The sequence below is a fragment of the Procambarus clarkii genome, chromosome 33, assembly GCF_040958095.1.
Source record: "Procambarus clarkii isolate CNS0578487 chromosome 33, FALCON_Pclarkii_2.0, whole genome shotgun sequence".
NCBI lineage: Eukaryota > Metazoa > Arthropoda > Malacostraca > Decapoda > Cambaridae > Procambarus > Procambarus clarkii.
In genome coordinates, this window is record NC_091182.1 from 30946692 (window position 1) to 30964191 (window position 17500).

The following is a 17500-nucleotide window of genomic DNA, read 5'->3' on the forward strand; positions in this document are numbered from 1 at the left end:
GAGGAACGATGACAGGAAAAGGGGAGCTAGGGGAACGGGGAGGTGGGGGAGGCAGGGGGTTACTGGGGGAAGAGGTAGCAGGGGAGGGGTTTGAGAGGAATAGCAGAAGGGAGGACACTGTTACTAGGAGTAACTACCAGACCAACACCCGAGGCTCACCGTTCCTGTCTGATAACCTTCCTGCGTCTCTGTCTTCTCCCTCTTTCAGTTCAATTAGCAGCCCGTCCTCTTACCTCGTCTTAATGCTCTACAAGACCATCCTGTGCACGAGAGGAAGGACATACTCCTATATAACTAGCTCACAACAGATATAAACAACTAGCTTAAGAGAATGTTTCACTCTCGCTATTCTATTTTAGTCTACCCTAGAACACACAAAAAATTAAAATACTGCATCTTCCATGGGTAAAAATATAACACCAGCAGAGTGTGTTTACACGTGTTAATACCTCACGTGATAAAGTTTGAAGAGGTGAGCTTCGGCTCCTGGGCTCCGAATGCGTGTGCATAGGAGGAGGGAGAAGGAAGGAAAGAGGTGTCAGTAGTAGGGTGTCGCCAGAAGGAAACAGTCTCGTTCAAGCCGACACAAGGGCCATTATGCCTGACTCTAGCTCTCTGGCTCCGCCTTGCATGTTCCCTCGTATTGACACCTCCATCACGCTCCTTCACTTTCCCCTCTTCCTCCTCCTCCTCCTCCTCCTCCTCCATCAATGCCCCTTTCTCCTCTGATACCCCTCTTCCTCCTAGGTCTCCTCGCTGCCCGGGAAACCTATCGTCTTTTGCAGGTAAAATATGGCCGCCTCCAAGCGAGTCTCCCCTTAAAAAAAAGCATGGAACGGTAGGCAGTTTTCAGCTACTGGGGTCCAGTGTAGGGGTCCAGTGTGGCGGGGCCAGGTACTGGGGTCCAGTGTGGCGGGGCCAGGCACTGGGGTCCAGTGTGGCGGGGCCAGGCACTGGGGTCCAGTGTGGCAGGGCCAGGTACTGGGGTCCAGTGTGGCGGGGCCAGGTACTGGGGTCCAGTGTGGCGGGGCCAGGTACTGGGGTCCGGTGTGGCGGGGCCAGGTACTGGGGTCCAGTGTGGCGGGGCCAGGTACTGGGGTCCAGTGTGGCGGGGCCAGGTACTGGGGTCCAGTGTGGCGGGGCCAGGTACTGGGGTCCAGTGTGGCGGGGCCAGGTACTGGGGTCCAGTGTGGCGGGGCCAGGTACTGGGGTCCAGTGTGGCGGGGCCAGGTACTGGGGTCCAGTGTGGCGGGGCCAGGTACTGGGGTCCAGTGTGGCGGGGCCAGGTACTGGGGTCCAGTGTGGCGGGGCCAGGTACTGGGGTCCAGTGTAGGGGTCCAGTGTAGGGGTCCAGTGTGGCGGGGCCAGGTACTGGGGTCCAGTGTGGCGGGGCCAGGTACTGGGGTCCAGTGTGGCGGGGCCAGGTACTGGGGTCCAGTGTAGCGGGGCCAGGTACTGGGGGTCCAGTGTGGCGGGGCCAGGTACTGGGGGTCCAGTGTAGCGGGGCCAGGTACTGGGGTCCAGTGTAGCGGGCCAGGTACTGGGGTCCAGTGTGGCGGGGCCAAGTACTGGGGTCCAGTGTGGCGGGGCCAGGTACTGGGGTCCAGTGTAGCGGGGCCAGGTACTGGGGTCCAGTGTAGCGGGGCCAAGTACTGGGGTCCAGTGTGGCGGGGCCAGGTACTGGGGTCCAGTGTAGCGGGGCCAGGTACTGGGGTCCAGTGTGGCGGGGCCAGGTACTGGGGTCCAGTGTGGCGGGGCCAGATACTGGGGTCCAGTGTAGCGGGGCCAGGTACTGGGGTCCAGTGTAGCGGGGCCAGATACTGGGGTCCAGTGTAGCGGGGCCAGATACTGGGGTCCAGTGTAGCGGGCCAGGTACTGGGGTCCAGTGTACTGACCAGATACAATGCTTACCTTTAATAATTCTTCCTTCTCATCTCCTAAAGCTCCACTCGTGCACCCTTCCACCTGTTCCATCCTATCCAAGTCTTTCCCCCCCCCCCCATCCCTTCCCATATTTCCATCCCAATTACTATTCTCCAACTACTAACCGCCTCCATCTCCAATTTCTACCATTCAACCCTCATTTCCCCCTCGCTTAAGTTCTCTGCTTTCCTAATCCTATTACCATCCTTCCCTCTTCCATCCCATCCCATCCCATCCCATCCCATCCCTCCCACCTGCTTTTGAATATTCAAACAGGCGGAGCAGCTGTCAGAGAACCGACCGAAACCTCCTGAAATTGCTTGCCTTAATTAAACGTCCTTTGTTGGAGGAGGAAGAGAAGATGTTTTTGATGCTATGCCTCCAAGCACCGCCCAATCTGACCCCGTGACACAGTCTGGGGACCCGTGACACAGTCTCGGCGCCCGTGACACAGACTGGCAACCCGTGACACAGCCTGACCCCCCGTGACACAGCCTGACCCCCCGTGACACAGCCTGACCCCCCGTGACACAGCCTGACCCCCGTGACACAGCCTGACCCCCCGTGACACAGCCTGACCCCCCGTGACACAGCCTGACCCCCCGTGACACAGCCTGACCCCCCGTGACACAGCCTGACCCCCCCGTGACACAGCCTGACCCCCCCGTGACACAGCCTGACCCCCCCGTGACACAGCCTGACCCCCCCGTGACACAGCCTGACCCCCCGTGACACAGCCTGACCCCCCGTGACACAGCCTGACCCCCCGTGACACAGCCTGACCCCCCGTGACACAGCCTGACCCCCCGTGACACAGCCTGACCCCCCGTGACACAGCCTGACCCCCCGTGACACAGCCTGACCCCCCGTGACACAGCCTGACCCCCCGTGACACAGCCTGACCCCACGTGACACAGCCTGACCCCACGTGACACAGCCTGACCCCCCGTGACACAGCCTGACCCCCCGTGACACAGCCTGACCCCCCGTGACACAGCCTGACCCCCCGTGGCACAGCCTGACCCCCCGTGACACAGCCTGACCCCCCGTGACACAGTCTGACCCCCCGTGACACAGTCTGACCCCCCGTGACACAGTCTGACCCCCCGTGACACAGTCTGACCCCCCGTGACACAGCCTGCCCCCCCGTGACACAGCCTGACCCCCCGTGACACAGTCTGACCCCCCCGTGACACAGTCTGACCCCCCGTGACACAGTCCATACATGTCACCACTCCAAACACAACATGGTGAGCCCAATCTCTGCCACTCACCCCCCCCCAAAGAGTCAGGCCTACAGGATTACTTCAATTGCGGTAGGATTTACGGCAACACAAATCCTCCTGTCGCAGACGGATTACTCCTGTCATGGGAGGATAATAAACAGCTTAGAATGTGTTTTAAGAACCCCGTCCGTTGGCGGGTGAAGGGAAGGGGGGGGGGGGGTAGGTGGGAGGGTGTATTGGGGGCATGGGGGGGAGGGGGTAGGGAGGGGGGGGGGGCAAGGGAAATCGCCAACTAAATGGTTCGAATGGTTCGAGAATGGTTCGAGAATGGTTCGTATTGTTCATGCCGCTTGTACCAGGTGAGGTGTGGCTGTAGTTGGGCCTTAAACCACCTCATTACACAGTGGCGTGTGGTCGTTACAGGCGCACACGCAACCACCCCTCCCCCCCCCCTCACACACGTGAGTGTGCGAATGTGCACACACACGCACATTCAGTTGAATGACAGTTGAGAGGCGGGACCAAATAACCAGAGCTCAACCCCTGCAAGCACAACTAGGTGAGAAACAAACACACACACACACACACACACACACACACACACACACACACACACACACACACACACACACACACACACACACACACACACACACTCTTTCACCAAGATACATGTGTGGTGAAGTTGATATACATACACAGGCAGCCTACTTAGTTGACACAGACCTAACCCAAGCAACCCACCTAACCTACCGAGGCTGATTTACCTGGAGAGGATTTCGAGAGTTCTTCTACTCCTCTAAGGGAGTAAAGAAAGTCAGATGCATAAGGAAAGAGTAATAAGGATAAAGCGCCAAGGCATTAAGACTATATAACACTTGGAAGGGGTTAGGATAAGGATTTGGGATGGGACGGGAGGGAAGGAATGGTGCCTAACCACTTTGACAGTCGGGGATTGAACGCCGACCTGCATGAAGCGAGACCGTCGCTCTACCGTCCAGCCTAAGTTGCTGGGCTGGTGAAACTGCTGTAAATTTCAGCATTGAGTCGCTTTGGATTGGTCGACCGCGTAAAGCAATTCGATGTATTATGCGAGCTACTGCTGCTGCTCCTGCTGCTCCTGCTGCTTGTCCTGTACTTGCTATTTGCAAGGAGAGTGGAGCAGGTAGCTCCCCGCTCCGTCTCGGTTGCCCGCGCCCCGCTAGTGACAAGAAGATTTTCCCGAATAAACTTCTCAACTTTCTCAACGCCATTAAAAACAATCCTATAAGGCATCATCACTCCCACCAGCAGTGGAAATGGAAGGTGTGTGGCTAGGAGAGTTGAGGGGTGGAGTTGAAGGTAGTATTGGGATGGATGGTGGTGGTGGTGGTCGGGGAAGGTGAGAGAGATGGTAGAGAGGTTGATGAGAGATGATGGAGAGAGAGAGAGAGAGAGAGAGAGAGAGAGAGAGAGAGAGAGAGAGAGAGAGAGAGAGAGAGAGAGAGAGAGAGAGAGAGAGAGAGATGGCATTAAAGACTGAGAGATACCCAACCATTTGTGCCAATTACCGACCACAGGGCGGCCATGACCACCACGTTGATGGTCGAATACAATGAGGACAGGATTCGCCTTATCGTAACTTTGTAAACACAGCGGTGAGGTTTTGGAGCAAGGAGGCTGTTACTCCCTCCTCAGATGCAAGTTCTCTCTGCCGGGTGCAATGGCATGCAGACAGACAGGCCCAAGTTACACATCTGCAACAGGGCCCAAGAAACACATCTGCAACAGGGCCCCCAAGATGCACATCTGCAACAGGGCCCCCAAGATGCACATCTGCAACAGGGACCCCAAGATACACATCTGCTCTTACGAACACGTGTGACTTACCTTTTCCTCGGCCTCCTCGGCCCTGGTCTCGGCCTCGACCACCCGCTGCTCCAGCTCGGCCAACTGTGGACAAGAACACAAGAATATTAACAGCTGCGACAGTCAACATACCCAAAAAAATTTACACCAGTTACCCCTTAAATATCGTCGAGAACGGTCAAATAAATTACAATTCATAATTAAACCTATTACAATTATTAATTACAATTAATAAACATTACAAATATTAAACAATGGGATAGATCTTTCCGTTAATAATGCCAACACACAATATTAAAATTAACTAAATATACAAAATAATTATCTAACCCTAATTAAGTAACTTAAGATACAGAATAACCCTAAACAGAAAATACAACACACATGGAACCATTACGAATGATCATATTCATTATCATCTTCAACTCATCAATGATGGCACGAATGATTAATAAAACTCAACAAATATATCGACAATTAATTGACCCTAATTGTAGCTATAATCTCGTGTCCTGAATCACATTAGCATTTCATTAGTCCATGCGGAAATAAACACCACACAGGACTGTATGAATTATTAATTTCAGGGATTATACGACAATTATACAAAACCCATCAAAATGATATCTGAATTAAAGATATAATATATCTGTCAGCTTCGTCCACCTGTGGACCAACAGCAGTGATCATCAGGTAGCGACTCATCAGTCTTGTGATTCATCAACATGATGAGTCCCCAAGACTCGCTCCCTGACAGAACAGGGGATTGAACTCGGTCTCGCATTCATCGTCCAAAAGGGGGGCTCCTTGAGGCGGCCTTCAGGAGGTTTGAGCATCAAATGGTGTTGATCAAGGAGGAGGAGGGGGGGAAGTTCCCTCATCATCATCTATCATCATCATGACAGAACCATCATAATGACTTGAATCATTACTCATTTAGGGTCTGACAGGGGTCGACTCCCCCCCCCCCCCTATGCACCATCAAACCTTCATATTTATCTAAATTAAACACACTCCCGGGTCGCTACCAAACGTCCACACACACACACACACACGCGGGTGTTTGAGAGGCGGGACCAAAGAGCCAGAGCTCAACCCACACAAACACAACTAGGTGAGTACACACACACGACCATATTTTTATGCTACGTGTGCGCGCATGAATACAACCTGGGTAAATACTGGTTGAGAAAAAAGGGTTGCAGATTAATAGAATAAATTACCGGGTAACATGATAGACGTGGAATCACTGGATTGTTTAAAGCGTAGGTTGCATATATACATATGTATATGCAACAATAATCACAAAACACTGATCCATTATGCAGAATAACCACAATGAAAAATAACAATTGTTATTTTCCATTGTGGTAGAAGATAAACTTAGAAAAATGAGACCAAGAAGAACAATTATATATAAAAAAAATAGGGAACTAGATCACGTAACTAAACTCCAACACGAGAGAACAGGAATTGCCTCGTAAGACCCATTAACAGGCCTGTTACATCATCCATTTTTCTTTCATCTTAAATTTTCTTAATCAGCTTCCTTCCTTAAGGTAAGATACGGAAATTAGGAGAAAGCTCGAAGCCTGTGTATACTGCATATATGTGCATACTGTGTATGCCTGTGGGACTGTGTATAGCCCTCGGAAGGGATGGAGCTGGGGTAGGACGCAGGGAAGGAATGGTGCCCCAACCACTTGGACTATCAAGGATCGAACCCCGACCTGCAAGAAGCGAAGCTGTCGCTGTGCCGACCAGTCCAAATGGTTGAGTGCCATCTTCTGTAAATTGAAGTAAATAGTCCCTGTAAATTCACATGTTCTTCTAACACGGGACTACTACTCGTGCCAGAAGCACTTGACCTTCCTTCCCAACACAACGAAACAAGGTAAAGGAGACAACCTAATTGGCAAAGTTGTAATTGACGATCAATGAACCAATTTCGTGGAAGCAGGAGGCCCTCCGAACGCTGACTGGGAGAACGGAGACACCAGACACAGAACATTATACGCTACACACCGACACACACACACACCGACACACACACACACACACACACACACACACACACACACACACACACAGTGTACCTTGTGTTTATCTCTCAGCGTGTACACATGGAGGAGAGTGTACGCTAAAGAGCCTCGGGTGAGGAAGTGAGGCAGACCGCAGCCTCCACGAAGTCCTCGATAGGAGTAAAATCCTAAAAACTTTAAAACCTTTTCCTCGCTTTCAGCAGCGACAAGGAACGTGTACTGAGGCGAGGAAACAATACACACACACACACATTATATAATATATATATATTATATATATATATATATATATATAATCTTTGGACAACACCCACCAGTGGGACTCGAACCCAGAAAGCACAACTACCTTCCAGTAGCTGGCATAACTAGTATGCTTTAACCCACTACGCCATCAGACCTTACAAAAGAAGTAGATAGTTCGAGATATATATATATCTCAAACATCTCTACCTCCCGAAGGCACCAGATGAGTGAGGGGTCAGTCTGCAATTTTCGTCAAGCCACTGTCAATGTGAGAGAACTCGTGTCCAGCTTATAAGCCTATACTTGCATAAACCACAAGTGAAGATAAACAATCTTTGGACAACACCCACCAGTGGGACTCGAACCCAGAAAGCACAACTACCTTCCAGTAGCTGGCATAACTAGTATGCTTTAACCCACTACGCCATCAGACCTTACAAAAGAAGTAGATAGTTCGAGATATATATATATCTCAAACATCTCTACCTCCCGAAGGCACCAGATGAGTGAGGGGTCAGTCTGCAATTTTCGTCAAGCCACTGTCAATGTGAGAGAACTCGTGTCCAGCTTATAAGCCTATACTTGCATAAACCACAAGTGAAGATAAACAATCTTTGGACAACACCCACCAGTGGGACTCGAACCCAGAAAGCACAACTACCTTCCAGTAGCTGGCATAACTAGTATGCTTTAACCCACTACGCCATCAGACCTTACAAAAGAAGTAGATAGTTCGAGATATATATATATCTCAAACATCTCTACCTCCCGAAGGCACCAGATGAGTGAGGGGTCAGTCTGCAATTTTCGTCAAGCCACTGTCAATGTGAGAGAACTCGTGTCCAGCTTATAAGCCTATACTTGCATAAACCACAAGTGAAGATAAACAATCTTTGGACAACACCCACCAGTGGGACTCGAACCCAGAAAGCACAACTACCTTCCAGTAGCTGGCATAACTAGTATGCTTTAACCCACTACGCCATCAGACCTTACAAAAGAAGTAGATAGTTCGAGATATATATATATCTCAAACATCTCTACCTCCCGAAGGCACCAGATGAGTGAGGGGTCAGTCTGCAATTTTCGTCAAGCCACTGTCAATGTGAGAGAACTCGTGTCCAGCTTATAAGCCTATACTTGCATAAACCACAAGTGAAGATAAACAATCTTTGGACAACACCCACCAGTGGGACTCGAACCCAGAAAGCACAACTACCTTCCAGTAGCTGGCATAACTAGTATGCTTTAACCCACTACGCCATCAGACCTTACAAAAGAAGTAGATAGTTCGAGATATATATATATCTCAAACATCTCTACCTCCCGAAGGCACCAGATGAGTGAGGGGTCAGTCTGCAATTTTCGTCAAGCCACTGTCAATGTGAGAGAACTCGTGTCCAGCTTATAAGCCTATACTTGCATAAACCACAAGTGAAGATAAACAATCTTTGGACAACACCCACCAGTGGGACTCGAACCCAGAAAGCACAACTACCTTCCAGTAGCTGGAAGAAAATTGCAGACTGACCCCTCACTCATCTGGTGCCTTCGGGAGGTAGAGATGTTTGAGATATATATATATCTCGAACTATCTACTTCTTTTGTAAGGTCTGATGGCGTAGTGGGTTAAAGCATACTAGTTATGCCAGCTACTGGAAGGTAGTTGTGCTTTCTGGGTTCGAGTCCCACTGGTGGGTGTTGTCCAAAGATTGTTTATCTTCACTTGTGGTTTATGCAAGTATAGGCTTATAAGCTGGACACGAGTTCTCTCACATTGACAGTGGCTTGACGAAAATTGCAGACTGACCCCTCACTCATCTGGTGCCTTCGGGAGGTAGAGATGTTTGAGATATATATATATCTCGAACTATCTACTTCTTTTGTAAGGTCTGATGGCGTAGTGGGTTTAAGCATACTAGTTATGCCAGCTACTGGAAGGTAGTTGTGCTTTCTGGGTTCGAGTCCCACTGGTGGGTGTTGTCCAAAGATTGTTTATCTTCACTTGTGGTTTATGCAAGTATAGGCTTATAAGCTGGACACGAGTTCTCTCACATTGACAGTGGCTTGACGAAAATTGCAGACTGACCCCTCACTCATCTGGTGCCTTCGGGAGGTAGAGATGTTTGAGATATATATATATCTCGAACTATCTACTTCTTTTGTAAGGTCTGATGGCGTAGTGGGTTAAAGCATACTAGTTATGCCAGCTACTGGAAGGTAGTTGTGCTTTCTGGGTTCGAGTCCCACTGGTGGGTGTTGTCCAAAGATTGTTTATCTTCACTTGTGGTTTATGCAAGTATAGGCTTATAAGCTGGACACGAGTTCTCTCACATTGACAGTGGCTTGACGAAAATTGCAGACTGACCCCTCACTCATCTGGTGCCTTCGGGAGGTAGAGATGTTTGAGATATATATATATCTCGAACTATCTACTTCTTTTGTAAGGTCTGATGGCGTAGTGGGTTAAAGCATACTAGTTATGCCAGCTACTGGAAGGTAGTTGTGCTTTCTGGGTTCGAGTCCCACTGGTGGGTGTTGTCCAAAGATTGTTTATCTTCACTTGTGGTTTATGCAAGTATAGGCTTATAAGCTGGACACGAGTTCTCTCACATTGACAGTGGCTTGACGAAAATTGCAGACTGACCCCTCACTCATCTGGTGCCTTCGGGAGGTAGAGATGTTTGAGATATATATATATCTCGAACTATCTACTTCTTTTGTAAGGTCTGATGGCGTAGTGGGTTAAAGCATACTAGTTATGCCAGCTACTGGAAGGTAGTTGTGCTTTCTGGGTTCGAGTCCCACTGGTGGGTGTTGTCCAAAGATTGTTTATCTTCACTTGTGGTTTATGCAAGTATAGGCTTATAAGCTGGACACGAGTTCTCTCACATTGACAGTGGCTTGACGAAAATTGCAGACTGACCCCTCACTCATCTGGTGCCTTCGGGAGGTAGAGATGTTTGAGATATATATATATCTCGAACTATCTACTTCTTTTGTAAGGTCTGATGGCGTAGTGGGTTAAAGCATACTAGTTATGCCAGCTACTGGAAGGTAGTTGTGCTTTCTGGGTTCGAGTCCCACTGGTGGGTGTTGTCCAAAGATTGTTTATCTTCACTTGTGGTTTATGCAAGTATAGGCTTATAAGCTGGACACGAGTTCTCTCACATTGACAGTGGCTTGACGAAAATTGCAGACTGACCCCTCACTCATCTGGTGCCTTCGGGAGGTAGAGATGTTTGAGATATATATATATCTCGAACTATCTACTTCTTTTGTAAGGTCTGATGGCGTAGTGGGTTAAAGCATACTAGTTATGCCAGCTACTGGAAGGTAGTTGTGCTTTCTGGGTTCGAGTCCCACTGGTGGGTGTTGTCCAAAGATTGTTTATCTTCACTTGTGGTTTATGCAAGTATAGGCTTATAAGCTGGACACGAGTTCTCTCACATTGACAGTGGCTTGACGAAAATTGCAGACTGACCCCTCACTCATCTGGTGCCTTCGGGAGGTAGAGATGTTTGAGATATATATATATCTCGAACTATCTACTTCTTTTGTAAGGTCTGATGGCGTAGTGGGTTAAAGCATACTAGTTATGCCAGCTACTGGAAGGTAGTTGTGCTTTCTGGGTTCGAGTCCCACTGGTGGGTGTTGTCCAAAGATTGTTTATCTTCACTTGTGGTTTATGCAAGTATAGGCTTATAAGCTGGACACGAGTTCTCTCACATTGACAGTGGCTTGACGAAAATTGCAGACTGACCCCTCACTCATCTGGTGCCTTCGGGAGGTAGAGATGTTTGAGATATATATATATCTCGAACTATCTACTTCTTTTGTAAGGTCTGATGGCGTAGTGGGTTAAAGCATACTAGTTATGCCAGCTACTGGAAGGTAGTTGTGCTTTCTGGGTTCGAGTCCCACTGGTGGGTGTTGTCCAAAGATTGTTTATCTTCACTTGTGGTTTATGCAAGTATAGGCTTATAAGCTGGACACGAGTTCTCTCACATTGACAGTGGCTTGACGAAAATTGCAGACTGACCCCTCACTCATCTGGTGCCTTCGGGAGGTAGAGATGTTTGAGATATATATATATCTCGAACTATCTACTTCTTTTGTAAGGTCTGATGGCGTAGTGGGTTAAAGCATACTAGTTATGCCAGCTACTGGAAGGTAGTTGTGCTTTCTGGGTTCGAGTCCCACTGGTGGGTGTTGTCCAAAGATTGTTTATCTTCACTTGTGGTTTATGCAAGTATAGGCTTATAAGCTGGACACGAGTTCTCTCACATTGACAGTGGCTTGACGAAAATTGCAGACTGACCCCTCACTCATCTGGTGCCTTCGGGAGGTAGAGATGTTTGAGATATATATATATCTCGAACTATCTACTTCTTTTGTAAGGTCTGATGGCGTAGTGGGTTAAAGCATACTAGTTATGCCAGCTACTGGAAGGTAGTTGTGCTTTCTGGGTTCGAGTCCCACTGGTGGGTGTTGTCCAAAGATTGTTTATCTTCACTTGTGGTTTATGCAAGTATAGGCTTATAAGCTGGACACGAGTTCTCTCACATTGACAGTGGCTTGACGAAAATTGCAGACTGACCCCTCACTCATCTGGTGCCTTCGGGAGGTAGAGATGTTTGAGATATATATATATCTCGAACTATCTACTTCTTTTGTAAGGTCTGATGGCGTAGTGGGTTAAAGCATACTAGTTATGCCAGCTACTGGAAGGTAGTTGTGCTTTCTGGGTTCGAGTCCCACTGGTGGGTGTTGTCCAAAGATTGTTTATCTTCACTTGTGGTTTATGCAAGTATAGGCATATATATATATATATATATATATATATATATATATATATATATATATATATATATATATATATATATATGTGAGGGGCAGAGAGGAAAACGAGAACGAGAGAGTCTAAGAAAGGAAGGTGAGGTTCAGCAACAAGGAGATAATAATAATAAATGGTGGAGGGTCAAAAGCCTTTGTTGACACTTGACAATCCTTCTCTCTAGGAGAGAGGGAAAGAGGGAGAGGGAGGGGAAGGAGGGTAAGAGGGGAAGGAGGAGACGGAGAAAACTACACTTCATCCCTGAAGTTCAAGCATATACTGACGACTATATATTAATGGTCAATTAATCAAACCATTTTCAACACTATCTACCCGGGGGACTACCCAACGACAAGTCTCATTTACGGCTGAGAAAACACAGGCGATGATGACAAGTAGCCAGAATGACATCACAGCTGACTTAGGGAAAACAACTGATTAGCAATAACCATCGTTTCATTGAAGAAGTTAACATCCTGATAACGAAGTTTGACTCTTCAATGACCACGTAGATCAGGATCAATCCATCAAGACAATCAGGAAACTCACAGCCCTATAGTGCATCTCTTACCTTCTCGACAGCAAAGGTTGCAAAACTTTGTATGAAGAAAACCTAGCACCTATCGTAAGCATTCACCTCTCTTATGGACTCTCTCTGCCCTCTTCCCCAACCCCCATCATTTACCAGCATTTTGGACAAGATGGAGAACTGTAAGAAAAGTCATCTCTAAGTCCTTACCTGTTCTCGGTGCACAGGTCAGTACATCAGAGCCTTCAACACCTGTGAGATGTGAATGGACACGTATAGAGCTGTGACATTTTTAACGTTCTCCACCTGCCCCAACTTTGTGGACAAACGGAATATGGCACCCATAACACAAGGCGCTCTGCCGTCAACAGCCTTATGGACTGGTAATGCCTTTCTCAAGGATATGACTCCATCAGTGGTCGTTCATCTGACTGATCATTCATCCGGCTGACTCACTATTCTATGACTAGCCGGATGTCTATGATTAGACATCATTCTATGACTATGGCTAGTCATAGAATATATATATATATATATATATATATATATATATATATATATATATATATATATATAAATATATAAAGGGGAAAAGGTGGGTCAGCTGAGAAAACACCAGGAAGAAGGAACTGTCCCCTCTGGTCTAGTGATCCCTGAATTTTATATAGTCTTAAGGCAGGAATCTTGAGGTCATTTATAAGAAACCTCATATAATAGTGACCAGCAAGCGACGCAGACACCATTCCAGTATGCACTTAGGCTTACTAAACATTGGTTCGACTTCCTAACAGGAATTGAGCCAAACCGGAAGGGATAAAGCTCTGCTGCACAAGAGGACCACAGAGCCTATGCCTAAAGGATGCAAAACTCATAACTTTTTCTCCTTTATTTTGGCCAGTGGCTTTCCAAGCCCCGCTGGAGTGACCTCGGGTCATAGGATGGGGCTTCCCACCCCTCTCAAGTGAGACTTACTGAGAACAACTCTGACGACCCACTTCAGGTAAACTACAGGTAAGGTTGACAACATGGAACATTAACAACCATGTGTTAACTACATCCAAATATTTACAAAACTATGCATTAACGACAAGATATATTAACAACAACTGTGTGTCAACTTCAGCCATGTGTTAAATTAGCTGTGTGTTTTAACAATGATGAGATAACTACCAAGTGTTCTCTACCTATGGTGATGTATGCTAGAGTTCTGCTGCCCACAAAGCCATTATATCAAGCAGACATATCCAAGAGAAAGACAAAGGCTTCAAGTATTTCCAGACACTATTTAGATCAACTTCACAAGACCAAATTCGTGAAAAGTTGAAAACATTCGTCGGCCAGACTGGACAAAATCATTTTCCTTCTGTTGTGTGTTAGCGGGGAGATCTGGACGTCGCCGGATACCACAAGCTTCCAGGAAGGCATTCTTCCAGACCCACATGCTTCCAGGAAGGCATTCTTCCTGAAGCACAGCTTCCAGGAAGGCATTCTTCCAGAAGCCCAGCTCCCAGGAAGGCATTCTTCCAGAAGCCCAGCTCCCAGGAAGGCATTCTTCCAGAAGCCCAGCTCCCAGGAAGGCATTCTTCCAGAAGCCCAGCTCCCAGGAAGGCATTCTTCCAGAAGCCCAGCTCCCAGGAAGGCATTCTTCCAGAAGCCCAGCTCCCAGGAAGGCATTCTTCCAGAAGCCCAGCTCCCAGGAAGGCATTCTTCCAGAAGCCCAGCTCCCAGGAAGGCATTCTTCCAGAAGCCCAGCTTCCAGGAAGGCATTCTTCCAGAAGCCCAGCTCCCAGGAAGGCATTCTTCCAGAAGCCCAGCTCCCAGGAAGGCATTCTTCCAGAAGCCCAGCTCCCAGGAAGGCATTCTTCCAGAAGCCCAGCTCCCAGGAAGGCATTCTTCCAGAAGCCCAGCTCCCAGGAAGGCATTCTTCCAGAAGCCCAGCTCCCAGGAAGGCATTCTTCCAGAAGCCCAGCTCCCAGGAAGGCATTCTTCCAGAAGCCCAGCTTCCAGGAAGGCATTCTTCCAGAAGCCCAGCTTCCAGGAAGGCATTCTTCCAGAAGCCCAGCTCCCAGGAAGGCATTCTTCCAGAAGCACAGCTCCCAGGAAGGCATTCTTCCAGAAGCCCAGCTCCCAGGAAGGCATTCTTCCAGAAGCCCAGCTCCCAGGAAGGCATTCTTCCAGAAGCACAGCTTCCAGGAAGGCATTCTTCCAGAAGCACAGCTTCCAGGAAGGCATTCTTCCAGATCACTATGCTTTAAAGCACACATTTCGTCGCTTTCAATAATTTCTTGAGCAAATATTTTTCCAAGCTTGCGCATGGAAAGGTATTTAGAGTCTGGCCGTGCAGTTCCTGCATGGTGACATTTGTCAGTCTACGGTGTCCAGTGCATGGCATCCTTGTCAATGTATAGTGTCCGAGGCTACAGAGGCTACAGAGCACTGTAGCCTCTGGGCGGTGCCTCCTGGAAGGTTGTATTGACCCTCTATAATGCCCCGGGCGTGGCATTATAGAGTGCTTGTAATAACCTCCATTGGGTTGATACAACAGAACGCAAAAAGACGCTTTTCTATTTTGTTTTGTTTCCGTCAAGTTACAGCACCGCTCCTGCGCCAGGTAAGTCCACTACGGGCTCACCATAGCCCGTGCTACTTGCAACTTTGTGTTCCGAGGAGCTGAATCTTAAACAACTTACCCCCTCTCAACTTTCAACTTTCTGAAACCCTTTAAGAAAGTACAACACTACGTATCACAACCCTTGACACAAGACTGTTTTCCATGCACAATAACCTCCAAGCACCCAGTTAAGCCATTTTTCACTAACTAGCAGCATCAGCTAGCAGCTGCTAGCTGATTCGAGACGTGACTCCCTCGTCTCAGCAGGCTACGGGAAGAGGGTTTTATCCTGTATCTCCTTAGTGCAAAGCGCTGAGCGGTCTTCTCCTCGCACGGTTTTGCAAGCGTGTGGAACTCTTAAGATATCTTGCGGATTCCGGGCGTCCCACTGCATGCTGATGAAGCGACGTGTAAGGCGGTGGTGGGGTTAGGATCAGGAGCCAGATTCACGAAGCAGTTACGCAAGTACTTACGAACGTGTACATCTTTCCTCGATCTTTGTCGGCTTTGTTTACATTTATTAAACAGTTTATAAGCATAAAATGTCCCAATCAACTGTTGTTGTTGTTGTTATAAACAGCCTCCTGGTGCTTCGGAGCTCAAACTACTTAATAATTGTAAACAAAGCCGTCAAAGATTGAGAAAAGATGTACAGGCTCGTAAGTACTTGCGTAACTGCTTCGCGAATCTGGGCCCAAGAGAGACCTAGAATTATAGCAAAGCAAAATGTGAACCAACACTGATATCCTGGTGATATCCTGGTGTTGTCGCGTCTCCCCCAGGATCCCCAACCATGCTGACGGTTACCACAAACAAATTATTTACATAAACCTGGCCTAACAAAGATGGCTCGCTGATACAACATTTTCCTCCACCCCTCCTCAAGATTGGATAGCTACATCTGGCAGCTTATGTCTGGCAGCTTACGGGGGTTTAAGATGTGGCATTACTCCATGCTTCGCCCAGGTGGGGGTGGGGGTAGGGAGGGTGCGTGCGTACTCATCTAGATGTGCTCGCTGGGGAGGAACTTTGGCTCTTCGGTCCCGCCTCTCAATCGTCAATCTACTGGTGTACAGATTCCTGAGCCTACTGGGCTATATCATATCTACATTTGAAACTGTGTATGGAGTCAGCCTCCACCACATCACTGCCTAGTGTATTCCATTTACTAACTTCTCTGACACTGTACAAGTTCTTTCTAATGTCTCTGCGACTCATTTGGGTACTCATCTTCCACCTGTGTTTCCTTGTGTGTGTACCACCCGTGTTAAATAATCCATCCTTGTCTACCCTGTCAAATCCACTGAGAATTTTGCATGTGGTGATCAAGGCTCCCCGAGCTCTTCTGTCTTCCAGCGACGTGAGGTGCAGTTCAGGCAGCCTTTCCTCGTAACTCATGCCTCTTCGTTATGGGATTAGCCTAGTGGCATACCTCTAAACTTTTTCCACTTTCGTCTTGGGCTTGGCAAGGTACGGGCTCCATGCTGGAGCCGCATACTCCAGAATTCGCCTTACATATGTGGTATACAAGGTTCTGAAAGATTCCTTACACAGGTTTCTGAAGGCAGTTCTGATGTTAACAGATTCGCATACGCAGCTGATGTTATTCTATTGACGTGGGCTTCAGGAGACAGGTTTGGCGTGATATCAACTCCTAGATCTTTCTCTGTTCGTTTCATGAAGGACTTCATCTCCCATTCGGTATCCAGTGTCTGGCCTTCTATTTCCTCCACCTAGTTTCAGAACCTTACATTTACTTGGGTTGAACTTTAGTAGCCATATGTTGGACCATTCCTTCAGCTTGTCAAAGTCATCGTGTAGCCTCATACTGTCTTCCTCTGTCTTAATCCTCCTCATATTTTTTGCATCATCAGCAAACATTGAGAGGAACGAGTCTATTCCCTCTGGGAGAGCATTTACATATATCAGAAGCAGAATAGGTCCAAGGGACCTATGGGATCTAAGTCCCTGTGGGACTCCACTGGTGACGCCTCGCCACTCTAAGGCCTCACCCCTCACAGTGACTCGTTGTCTTCTGTTGCTTAGGTACTCTCTCATCCAGTGGAGTTCCTTACCTTTCACTCCTGCCTGTATCTTCAGCTTGTGCACTAGTCTGTTATGTGGTACTGTGTCAATGACTTTCTGGCAATCCAAAAATATACAGTCTGCCCACCCCTCTCTTTCTTGAATGAGTTTTGTTGCCTGGTCATAGAATTCAACCAATCCTGTGAGGCATGATTT

The 17500-nt window shown here is 48.0% G+C and overlaps 1 protein-coding gene across 5 annotated transcripts in view; it reads right to left on the minus strand.

The window, feature by feature from the left end:
- Window positions 1-17500, minus strand: part of LOC123765293 (uncharacterized protein CG43867) — a 1137736-nt gene that overhangs the window by 305444 nt on the left and 814792 nt on the right. For all 5 annotated transcript variants that reach the window (XM_069335520.1, XM_069335522.1, XM_069335521.1 and 2 more), the window contains one exon: window positions 5019-5081. In XM_069335520.1, coding sequence (XP_069191621.1) covers window positions 5019-5081 — 63 coding nt within the window. The remainder of the gene's footprint in view (window positions 1-5018; window positions 5082-17500) is intronic.